Here is a 13,304-nt window from a genome sequence, read left to right on the forward strand (position 1 = left end):
CGACTAATTTTATAATGTGAAACTTAAGTTCAACATGCTTAAAATTCATCCACACAATTCAGAGGAAGGACTTATATAATTCTCAAGTAAAATGTCTACAGGTTGTGTTACTTAACCTGGATTTTAATTGTTTAAAACTTACTATTGCTTAAGTACATTAAATGCATTGTATATCTCACAAAACATTGTTCATAAGCAGGGAGATATGGCATAAAAGCATCTCAGTAGATAATTGGTGATAATAATTCAAAAGTGAAAATAGTAATATTTCCCAGTTACATAAGACAGAGGATGAGATAAAAGAAAAATGTACCCTTTACTCCATGCTAATTTTGAAAGGGTAAAGAAGTTGGTTATTATATTTTTAATAAACTGAAGTGCATTAATTGTCTTTCCATTTATTCTTTGTGTCCTACAGCATACAGAACATAATTTCATACTTGCGCTTCTCAATTCAACACTTGTAAAAAATTTACTACAGGACAATCCATAAAAAAGTTTAAATTACTACCATAATGTTATTTTATACACAGAATGCTCATAATAAATCCCCCTTTCAGCTATTTCAACATTGCTGTTAATTATTGAGGTGAACAACGCATGCCCACCAAAATAATGGGGATTGGATTTTGTAATAAAAGTTTACAAAGTACTCATATAACAACCATGAAGTATAATCTCACCATTATTTTTGAGAATGATCAACCTGCAGCTTTAGTTTCACAGGTTCTGAACTGAAATAAGTTGATGTAATGGTAGAGAGACTGCTGTTAAAATTGACAGCAACTTTTGGAATCCACAATTGCATAGGTAAGCATGGAAACATAGACATTCTGTCAGTAATGAACTGCTCATCCATTAAGTATTTTGTTGTCAGTCTATGCCAATGCAATAATCACAAAATCAGTGATTTAATGTGAAGTTTGATTTTATATGCACTTTGGCCACAGTAAATACCCTTGAAAAATTCAAGGCTTGTTGAATAGGGTGTACCTGAGTTATTAATGATGTGCTAAGCCATAACTATTGTTGAACAACCTCTCCAGCCCTGAAAAATTGATTTTACAAGTATAGATTGTCATTGCCTCCGAATGACATGAAGATGTTCTGTTATAATGCACGGTTCATCAATGCGAATTCACTTTATCATGATTGACAAATTGGGGATACTGCTTCTACAATGCAAATTTTTAAAATGTGCATTGGCTCTAATGCAATTACATTAGAAACAATGCTTAAAGTGTTGGCAAAGTGTGATTTTTCTAGAATGTAGGGTTGCACAACAACACAACCATCTCTTTATAGAAGAACTGGCTGTAGTATCCTTTTTAGAAGTTCCTTAATAACGTTCAGCTGCTAGCTTGATCCTATATGTGATGCTCAATTTTCCATAAGATCGTTAAAAAAACAAAATTGTAATCTATGTTTTTTCATTCCATATTTGTTATCAATGAAAATTATTCAAGTGGTTCACTGATCAATCTACTTCATGTCTTCACTGTGCATTCCCCATAGATGATGATAAATTTAAAGATACACAGCAATGAGGAAGTTGAGGCTGTCGATCTGGTTAAAATCAGTAGACAATTTTTTTTTAAACAATTCATGCTATGTCTTCTCTATTGACTAAAATCCCATCTATAATACTTTAAATTAATTATATAAGACATAACTTCTTATTTAAATAAAAGGAATTTATATGATTAAATCAATGTAAGTGAAATGCACATGTTGGTCTGAAACATCTCCAAAATGTTCCTGAAGTCATTTCCAGCTGTGATTACAGTATTACCCTTTATGTATCCAGATGACTACAATAGTCACTAGTTAATGTTGTATGAAGTAATAGTTCTGAAATGATTAATGCTAGAGATTGACATTAAGTTCCACTCAATCTGATGACACCATAGGGGTTCGGGGAAAGTGAAAGGCAGAATATTTTAGAATCTTGAGAAGGGTAGACCTGTTATTGTAGTGCTGCCAGTGCTCTTTGTCCAATAGCTCTCTTACTAATATAACTTGTACCTGATTGTTATTATACAATAAATTACACTTTGTTTAAGACAAGAGTTCTTTCTCATTAAGCTACCTGTTGGTTCTCTCCTTCCACTTTAGACCAAGTATGCCTTGGTACCAATGAGGACAGAAGATGGTGGCAGCAAACTACCCAAGCACATGTTGGCACTGATTGGCATCACATGCTCACTTATGACTTGGTGCCAGCAGTGGTAATTTAAGATTTGATTTGGCTGCACAATTATAATAGTCATCTTTTCTAGTTACCAAAATTTTGATCATTTATTTTGATAACCACATCACTTTTGATTTCTTTCATGTTTCTCTTGTCTTGCTTCCTGAGAATCAGAAATGACAAGTCAGCCCTGCACAATAGGGATTATTAATGTTTAACTTGGTGTCAAAGGATGATATGAGTGAAGGTTGAGATACTGCCTGTGTGCATTGCTTTTTTAGATGCTTCAAGACTCCAACTACTGAGACTAAATTGTCTTTCAACAGACTCGTGAAAAGTTCTTACATTTTCTCAGCAGTGAACTCAGAGGGCATCGAAACTGTCACTTACCATTACTGTACTAAAAAGCAACCTGAATTAATGGCTGTCATTGTTATTAAACTGATAATACAACAAAGTTTTAAGCTTGTCAGGATTGCAACAATTTTCCACTCACTCTTCTGAGCTCATTATTTTAATGTAGTAATTATAAATGAATTTTTAAAAAGTGATTAATTCAATCAATTATTGCCTTTTATCTATGGGCTATCACAGAATGCTCTGATGTAACTGTTAGTGCCTTGATTAAACCTGCCCAATACAAATGACCTTTTAAAGGTAGGTACTTTGAGAAATAGTAACTGAGTTCTGGTTAGGTTATAGACACAGGGAACAATTGGAAACACAAAGCCAGCATTTCACATCTCAGTGCTGGTGCAAATGGATAAAATCTTCTCAACATTAATCTGAAAAAGCAAATTTAGATGGTGATTTAAAATTGCTACCTGAAAAGGGTCTCTCGATTAGACTCTAAGAACTCTTGGATGAGCTGGTACATTTAGCAGCCCATGGCAACCTTTTGTAGCCAATCCTGTTTCCAGCAGTTCTGTCACTCCCTGTGTCATTAGCACCTGATTGGTGCGGTCAAGGGAATTGAAATGTTTCAGCATTATATCTCCTCCACTTAACAGAAATTTATGCACAGCACACGAATCGTGATTAGCTTTGCTTTGAAGTTGCTTGCATAATTATGTAGCAATGGGTGCAGGAAATATTAAATGCCAGTACTGCCTTTAATGAAGATCAAACAAACTGGCACTCACGTAGAAATTATTTATCGAGCACCATGGAAGCAGAGCACACGTTCCAGTTTGGAGGGCAGAAGCTTGATTCTTTTCTTGCGCTGCTCTATCAGTAGCTGTGCACAGTTCCAAATGCTTTTTAAGTCATAACCTGCAAACATACTCACTCTCCCTGTTCATACACTGCTGAGAGCCCTAAGCTTCACACAGTTCTTGCAGTAGTTGCTCAAGTGCTTAGATATTAAAGGATCTTACTGTTTAAATCTGGTCAATGACACTTCTAAAACAGTTTTGTGTGTTTCATCCTGTTTGGAAGCAATCCACACCTGTCTGGGGTGATTCTTATTATCTCTTTGCCTGTTTTACGAATTGTCAACATCATGCAAGATTAAATATCATCTGCTTTTGGATTAAGTCTACTGTGTCAGTTTCTTTTATGTTTCAGTTTTTAGTACTCATGCAGTCAGGCAGGCTGCAATAATGAAGACTGCTTAGGCACAGGCTTTTAAAATAGTCTATCAGAGACTGACTGCTCAGCATCCTGGTCTGTATATTACTTTTGCTGCTGCCCTTTCACATAGAACCGATTGAACTTTGCCATTAACTTTGTACCTTGCTACCTTTTATTGGGTCAATTAGGCATGAATCAAATACAAAATCCTTGCAATGAGTACCTACAGTTTTAGTCATTTCTTAACTCTTGAACATCAGTATATGACTCCTTCAGCATTTCACATGAACAGGGACTGATGCAGTCATAATGTCACTGGACAATTACTCCAGGAGCCAGAGCTAATTAATGTGGAATTGAAAACTAGCCTCAATAATGGGTGACCATGAAATTATCTTTGATTGTTGCAAAATGTATCCATCTGGTCTAGTTTGCTAGTGCCCTTCAGGGGAGAAAATCTGTCATTCTTACCTGGTGCAGATCTACAGTAATGTGGTTGACTCTTAAATGCCCTCTGAAATGGCCCAATATGTCACTCAAATGAGATGGGCAACAAATACTGGCCATGCCAATGAGGCCCACATCCCTCAAAAGAATGATTAAAAATAATTTTCTTACAGACATCATCTGCAGGAGAAATAGAATTAATATTTTGAGGGAATGAGGATCCTTGTTAAAATCTCAGTAGAGACTAGTAACTTTAAAACAAAAAGCAAACCAGAATTCCAGCTACTTACTAAAACAATAAAGCCGCAAGACACACAAAGACTGAACCTTGCCAGAAATCTGCTGTGTGCCACTTTCATCGTGTTCCATGGAACAGGGTTGGGTGGGGGGGGGGGGGGAGTGAGGGGGGACTCCTCACCACACAGCAGAGTGAGTTTTCTCACGCCATTACTCCAAACATGCCCCAGGTAACAAAATACCAGACCAAATGGTGCCCTTCTTTCTGTTGCGAACTAAATTCTCCCACTTGCTGCATGTAGAAATTTTCACTCCTGCTGGATATCCCAGAATCCGTGGCATTGGTGCCATCTTTAAAAGGCTGTTGTGCACCCTGTCAGGTAATGACTAAGACAAGCTGTCCCGCTTTGTTTGTAAAATTTACTCTGGACATTTCAGATAAGGGATATTTAGCACTTCAGTTTGTGGACAGGGACCTGAAAGTGCTGCTGGGCCTTCACCGTCTCCTCGGTCAAACCGAGGAGGCCACAACTGCAGACCCTGCCAGCCTGGCCCAAGGTTACCACCCAATCCCCACCATTCAGTGAAACGCACTGGAGCATAGGAAGAAAGGTAATGGTCTTTTCTGCTTCATCAGGTTAAATAACACCATATCCTCTCTGCTTTCTCACACTCGATCCTTCTCTGCTGTTGTAGCTGCCTCTCACCAAGGCTTATGCTCCACTACTCTCACTATCACATGCAACATCTTCTCTCACTTGCTCTCACCCACCTCATTCTGCCAGAATACTAACCTGGCATAGCCTCTGTGTCTCTTACGCACTCAGACAGGACACCTTACCATATTTCCCCATCTATTCCAGCATTAATATCAGTGCCAGTTACTCTCATCTCACTCATTCCTTCCCCTTGTCTCAATTCAGGAGAAAATGGCACACACCTAGGCCAGGAAGAGTCAAGCATGCTGGAGTTCCTGATAGTTTGGAGAGGATTCCGACCATGACCAACCCAACCCACTCGCTGACCATGCCCAAGCCCCTGGATTGACCATACTGTGACACTAACTGATAGTATCTCCACTTGACTACATCCCTGCCCATAGTCTTTGAGACATCACCATTTAATTGAAATACCTGCAGATTGTTTGCCAAATAGGCTATTGGCAGATGCTTTAGGTGTGAGATTGACTTGGGAAGGTGCTGTACAAAAACATGTCCACACCGTTGATTGATCATTGCTGTCAACCAGGACAGGCTGTCTGGCTTTATGCCTGCACTGAACAGCAAGGCAACACAGGCAGACAGTGGGAGCCTTAAAGTTGCAGCTGAGAGAGCAAAGTGCCATACAGCCAAACAGGGGTGTTGTGATCATTCAGGTAGGTGCAAAGTGGGTGCACACTAAGGCAACAGGCGAGCAGCCCTATGGTGCAGCTTTGTCCAATCCATGAGCTGAAGGCCATCTCCCTGTGTGTAAAATGTCCTTGTAGCAGGTACTGCTGTGCTTCAAAATGCAGCACTGAACCTAGCAGATCAGAGGTGTACCATGAGGATGTGGTGAGACTGATATGTGTTGGATGATAATGTCCGTGGCCAGTGGGGTGCATGTGGCTGCTGCCTGTGGAATGCATCCTGAGATGTTGGTGCCTAGTGTGCAAGATGGATGTCCAGATGAGCAAGTGGAGCCACCAGGTAACCACTCAGATATTCACATCTGCACTGTTCAGTGTGCCAGAGACAAAACAGTGTCAGATAAACAGGGTAGCAGTGGAACTGACTAGATTCTACCGGGGTGGGGGGGGAGGGGGGGAAAGAGGTTGGGGAATGGGAATGGAAGCCTGAATGTTACTGACATGAGACTGGGGAGAGACAATGTTGATCAACAACAATCCTTGCTGAAAAGCCTCTCATCGCCCATTTGCAAGAGTCGCACCTTGACGTCCAGGATTCTGTTCAAAAGTATGACCTTTTTCTCTCAACTTTGAGAAGGACCTTGCTCAACACGCCACCTGATTTTCACAATAGTCTGTGTCATTCACAGTCTGGGTTGTTGGTGAATTAAGAGAATCTTAATCTCTTTATTAATTATTAGTTTTTCATTCATTTTTAACTAAACACTTGAATGAAATCCAATGTTTCAATTCTACATTTCCCTGTCTAAAGCAAGGTTTTACAAGGTCTCCACTGGAATAGCAGTTGAATAGTTTGATAATTAAGGAAGGCAGCAGAAACCATTTTTTTTCTGTAACTGGGGTCACCTAGCTCTTTTTCAGAAGCGTGAAAAACTGGGCACCTCAGTGCAACTTAGCATTGAATGCAACTTTGAGTAGGCAAATTTAGTTAAGGAATACTTCAATAGAGTTGCAGTAGCCAACATTTAAGGAGGCACTCATCCACTGATTCTATCAACAAACACATCGACCTGGACCCAATATACCGGCCACTGCAGCGGACAGCAACTGACAACCGGAAGCGGCAGAGACAAGCCACTATAAATGCCGAAGGAAACATGACAGAATCGCTTCACAGGAGGCTCCCAAGCACTGAGGATGTCACCTAGAAAGGAGACGAAACATTTGCAACAAAAACTCTCAGCTCGGCGAACAGAACCACAACAAGGGGATATTTCAGAAAGCACAGAATACATGCAGTCTATCAAGAAATAAGAATTACAAGTGGTAGACCCACCATTAACTAAAAAAAACCTATTACTAACATAAACGAAAAGTATACAATTGTGTAAAGTGGCAGATCAAAAGATTGAACAGAACATAAAGAATAGAAAATAATCACTAAAAGATTAATGAGGAGGGGAAAATAGATGAGAAAATGCAGTTGGAAATATCAAAAAAAGTAATTTAAGAGTTTCTTTTCTTAAAAAGAAAATGTTAACACATTGACTGAGGCACTATAGCAAATGAGTCCTAGAAATTAATAATGAAAAATAAGGAGATAGCAGATATTTTGCAGGGGTATTTTGTATCAAGAGGATATCAGGAATATTCCAGAAATAGCTGTAAATCAGGAAACAGGGAGATAGAAAGTAGGAAACGACAGGCCAGTTAGCCTACCATCTTTGCTAGGGAAAATGTTCAAAGTTATTATTAAAGACATTAAATTTTACTAATATTTTGAATTAATGTTATCAAGCAAAGTTGACATGGTCTTGTGAAAAGAAAATAGCTTTTAATCAACTTATTGCGGTTCTTTGAACAAGTGATGTACTGTGAATGAAGATGAACTGGTGGATGTATTGAGATTTCCAGAAGGGATTTAATAAGGTGCCACATCAAAGGTTCCTTCTGAATCAAATAAGCCCATGGTGTGGGAGATAACACTGAAACAACCCACAGAGGCTGGTATGCCATCACCAAGTCACTCTTTATTTACACATGGACTGTCCTTCACTATAATACTGTCTCATACAGAGGCAGGCACCAGAGTGTCAGTATCTCTGACTGTCACCCATTTTATCTGTCAGGCAGGGCTCCTTAACTGGACCAGATTAACAGTCACAATCAGAGAACTCATTCTCTGAGGTCCAGCTGGCTGATCTCCTTACAATCACTACAAACAGATTGGCATGGTTAGAAAATTAGGTGGCTAACAGGAAACTGTCAGTAAAGATAAATCGGTATTTTTCTGGCAAAACAATAATGAGGGGCTCAGTGCAAGGACATCAGCTTCTTATAATTTATGTAAATTATTTTAAATTAACATAGCAAAGGTAAAAGAATTGCTGATAACACAAACGTGGGTAGTAACGTAAGTTGTCCAGAAGACATACGAAAGCCACAATGGAATACTGACGGAAAAATTGAGTGAACAAAAATGTTGCAAATGGAGTACAACATGGGAAAATGTGAAGAATGAAAAGAAGTGTATCACATAAATGGTGAGAAATAGCAGAGCTCCAAGATGCAGAAGAATTCTGGTGCTCCAATGCATGAAGGATGAAAGATTAGTATGCAGAAACAGCAAGTAATTTGGAAAGCTAATACCATATCATTTATTATAAGGAAAATCAGATATAAAGAATAGTCATGCAATGTTTCAGCTAAAAAAGGGCATTGGTGAAATCACATCTAGAAAACTGTATACATTTTCTCTCTCCTTATTTAAAGGATGTAAGTGTGTTGGAAGTCCAGAGAAGGTTTATCCCACCAATATCTGGAATGGGTGGCTTGATTGATAAGGGAAGATGGGACAGACAAGACTGTATCTGCTGGAATTTAGAAGAGTTACAAGCAACTTGAGTAAAACACAAAACCTAAAGGATATTGACAGGGTGGATGTGAACAGGATGCTTCCTCCTGTGAGAGAAGCTAATATTATGGGTCACTGTTTGAAAATAAGGGTAGCCCATTTCAGACTGAGATAGGGTTTTTTTTAGTGTCTTGAGTTTATGGAGTTGTCTTCCTCAAAAGGCAATTCAGTCCAGCTTTCAGTTATTTGTGTCTGATTCTTTAGCTCACATATAAATACCTGCCATGTTAAAATTGAGAGGAATGGAGGATTCCTCCCATTCTTTCCCCTTCTGTCAGAGCTCTGTCACTTGAGACAATTCCAATAAGTGGCATCAGTTGACTCAGCACTTTAATATCCCACCATCCCCTCCCTTTCCAGGGGAAGGAAATTAGCGTTACACATTACAAGCCAGAACAACTCACAGGAGCATTAAGCAATCATCTTTTACACCAGATGGTCAATGTTAATGGCTATTGCTGACTATAACACAAATGGTTTAGTTTAGCAATAAAATCTGATGCAAATGAAAAGACTCGCTGGTAAGAACTCAAACTAATCATTTTAGGATTGTTTTTTATTTTTTTACCTTCTCTGGAAAATATGCACATCTTTCTACATTTCACTTCATACATGGTTAGACAATCAATTCTTCAAAACTGCACAGATATTACAAACACCCACCGATCCCAATACTACCACCCATCATATCCCCCACTGTGATGAAAAAAAATCTTATCAGAATCAGGATTTGAAACCAACATGTAAAGCAATGGTTATGCCAGTTCATCTGAGTAGGAAACATTTGGCACAGCTCCATGATGCACAGTGCACAATGGCATAATAGACAGAACATTAAACTACCCTCACATTATAACTCAAGTGTTGGAAGATGAGAGCCATCCTGGATAAAGGCAGAGAGGAGACCAATCCTTCCCGCATAGTAAGAGAAATAAAAGTAATATTGAGGGGGAAGGAGCTGATAGAGTTGTGGTGATGTGACTGGACTAGTAATCCTGAGGCCCAGGCTAATACTTGGAGTGATAAAATTCAAATCCTACCAAAGCAGGATAAATTCAATTAACAAACTCTGACAATGAGATCCAGTCTCAGTAATGGTGACTATGAAACTATCATGGTTTGCTGTAAAAACTGATCTGTTCACTAATGACCTTTACAAGAAGCAGCTCTCTCATTAATTCCCTGGAGATGGAATATGAGAAAGAGATTTCAAGGTAGAAAATGTGTGCTTAAGAAGAGGTGAATAAAAGCACCCAAAGTAAACTTAATCACGAGAGTTTCTCAACTGATAGTCACTTAGTGCCCAACCTGGAAACCAGGTGACTTACAAAAGGTAAAATCTGGTGCGATGGAATCACTGAATCATTGAGACTTACAACAGGGAATGAGATCACTCAGCCCATTGCATCCATGGGGACTGATGAGTCATCATCCAGCCTAATCCCACTTCCCAGACCTTGATCCATAGTCTTATAAATTACAGCAAACTAAATTCGCATCCAAGTACTTTTAAAATGTTTTAAGGATTTATGCTTCTGCCATTTCAGGCAGTGAGTTCTAGATCACCATAATGCTATTTCTGAAAACAGTTGTCCCTCGAATCTCTTCTGAATCTTCTACGGCTATTACAATTCACAAATCCCAGTTATGGTTTCCTCTACAAAGGGGAATATGTCCTTCCTCTCCTTTCTATCCAGATCCCTCATAACTTTTGAAAATTTCAATTATATCTCCTCTATTCTGAAATAGAACAACCCTAGCCCACACAATCCACACTCACATAAAATTGTCCCATCCACGCAACATCCCTCTCAATTACAAATCACATCTTTTCCACACTGAGGTGATCAGAATTGCGTGCAGTACTCCAACCACCTCCTAGCTACTGTTTTAAACACTTCCAGCATAATCTATCAACAGTTCAATTCCTTGGCAAATTAAAGCAAATATCCCATATGTCTTTCTTAGCCATCATAACTCCTCATCCAGCCACCTTTAGGACTATATGGATACTCCAAAATTCTTTAGTTCCTCTCCACTTCTGAGTACTTGATTGTTTACTGTGCATCACCATACCATGTTCACCATCCCCAACTGAATTACCTGACACTTCTCTGGATTGAACTCAACTTGCCTTTGCTCCACCCATCTGTATAGTCCATTGCTGTCCCTCCTGCAGACAAGAGCTTTATTCACGATTATCAACCACAAAGCCAAATTTTACATAATTTGCAAACTTCTTAATCATACTTCCTATATTCTAATGCAAATCATTAATTATATTCCAATTTGTATCCAATTGCCTGCTTCAATTATTGGATTCTTGGTTAATACTAGTTGAATGTTGTCTAAATAAACAAGTCTGGACCCCCATGCCTGTTGTAGATTCCGGATTGCAGTCTTTTTTGAAACAGGTGGAGCTCAAAGTATGCACATTCTTTAAGAATCATGAGATGAACTGGCAACTCTTAAAAAGGATTGCTGAAGGCCTTCCTAAATAAAGTGAGCATTCCTCCAAGTCTCATAAAATTCTTCTGGTCTGTTGCTGCCCCTACACTTCTCTTCTCCTGCATTGTCCCACGCCCACTCCCCACCAACCTCCTGCCCATCAGTTGATTCTCCACATCACAACATAGCTGAACGGAAGGGGAACAACTCCATAGCTCATTGTAATAATGTTAATCAGGTCCAAATGTAAAAATGGCTGCCAGTTACATTGGCACATCTCCAACAACATGATCATTTGTCACCCAAGGAGGAAATCTCCCCTTAGTACTTTTTTTAGGGTACTCACTGAATAGATTTTGGCCCTGTGCAAAAGTGAGTCACTTCAATACTGCAGACCAGTGGTTAGTCAACACCACCATAGACAATATTGTAAAATAATTTGCATATGGTATAAATACAAAGTTTAACACTTCAATAATTTTCAATGCATATGTTTTCACTTAAAGTTATAAGTTAAACTGTTTAATACATAGGAGTGCATGGAAAATGAACAAGTATTTTGCAATACAGAAGGTGCATTAATTATGTACGCAGCTTTTAACTAAAAATTAAAACAAAATGTAAATATAGTTTATATATAATCTGGGGGAAAAGTATGCCATTTAACAACGAGAACAGCAATTAGCAGTGTTAGCGTTTCATTATTTAGTGAGTTTCATCTTGTGCTTTTTTACTTGAAGCATCTCAGTTGCATCTGGCATCACATCTGTCCGCTGAGATTCTTCTGTACTTCTGTCTGCCTGAGCGTGCTGATAATAAAGAGGGGAACATGAGCTTTTAGCTTCATGCATAATAATTCTGTGTTAATACTTTGCAGTCGCAGTCATATTCTATCAGACATCAATCATACCCTCATTCAACTGTCAAGAAAGTAGGAAGGATAGCTTCAAGGATTAAAACTTCAGAAATTTATGTTTCTTTCAAATGTCCTTCACATGATTTGAAGAAACCCGTTTGCAGTGTTCTGGGCACACAAACCCATAAATGATTTCCTGTATTTAAGGGGTAATTATTTAACTTGACGCTCCCATGGGGAGGCTCATCCACCAGAGACCATATCAGAAATCTGGGTGCACATTGTTCACTGGCCAATCATTTGAAAAAGGCTCTCACAATGATATGCAAACTTTCAATATGTGGCTAAGTGGGCAGACTACCCTCAAGGAGATTGAATTCAGAGGATAATCTCTAACTTTCATGGTTTTATGTTTCATTATATCGATGAATAGATTCCCACAGGAATGGATCCAGGTCAGTAAAACTCCAAAAACATAAGTGCAGTTTAACCCAAAGGTGGAAATTATTGAGACATTCATTTGACACCACATGCCTCATGTATGTTTGATATTCTTAAGGTCCCTGGTGCTTTCCTCTTAAATGTTGCTGTCATATTAAAGCATCATTTTTAGGGAACTCAATCCCAATGTTGCTCACGGAGTACATAGCTTAAAAAACAGAAGGTATTATCTGTTCACTTCTACACTATCAATTTGTCACCTGCCTACAATGCCCCAGTTTTTAATCATAGAGATTGCCGTTTAAATTAATTCAATCAAACAAGGGACCATCTAGTTGCTGAATAAATCAAGTAAAAAGAACATCATAATAATTGTAATGCATGCAAAGGTTTATGTGTCTGGAATTTACGATATAAAAGACCAAGTTAAGCAAACACTAACTGGGCTTCAGATATGTGGATCATTGAGGTACCTTCTAGGGAAGGTGGAACCTGTGCAAGAACAACTTGTTGCACCTGAACTGGAGGGGCATCAATATCCTGGGCATGAGGTTTGCTACAGCTCTTCAGGGGGGTTGAAACTAAATTGGTGGGGAGGGGGTGGGAATCTGAGCAACAGATCAGATGATGGATTAGGTAGTGAACAGCTACGTACAGCATGTAGAGAGTCTGTGAGGAGGGATAGGCACTTGATAGGGCAAAGGTACAGGGACTGTGATGGATTGAAGTGTTTCTATTTTAATGCCAATAGTATCAGGAATAAGGGTGATGAACTCAGATCATGGATCAGTGCTTGGAACTATGGTGCTGTGGCCACAATGCAGAACTGGATATCGCAGGGGCAGTAATG

At 38.9% G+C, this 13,304-nt stretch overlaps 1 protein-coding gene across 2 annotated transcripts in view; it reads right to left on the reverse strand.

Moving 5' to 3' along the window:
- Window positions 1-9,247: 9,247 nt before the first annotated feature.
- nrap (nebulin-related anchoring protein) overlaps window positions 9,248-13,304 on the reverse strand; it is a 102,599-nt gene continuing 98,542 nt past the window's right edge. For both annotated transcript variants that reach the window (XM_060842108.1, XM_060842107.1), the window contains exon 41: window positions 9,248-11,966. In XM_060842108.1, the coding sequence (XP_060698091.1) occupies window positions 11,859-11,966 (108 nt within the window). In that variant the 3' untranslated portion in view covers window positions 9,248-11,858. The remainder of the gene's footprint in view (window positions 11,967-13,304) is intronic.

Source organism: Hemiscyllium ocellatum, chromosome 22 (assembly GCF_020745735.1).
Source record: "Hemiscyllium ocellatum isolate sHemOce1 chromosome 22, sHemOce1.pat.X.cur, whole genome shotgun sequence".
In the NCBI taxonomy this organism is placed as follows: Eukaryota; Metazoa; Chordata; class Chondrichthyes; order Orectolobiformes; family Hemiscylliidae; genus Hemiscyllium; species Hemiscyllium ocellatum.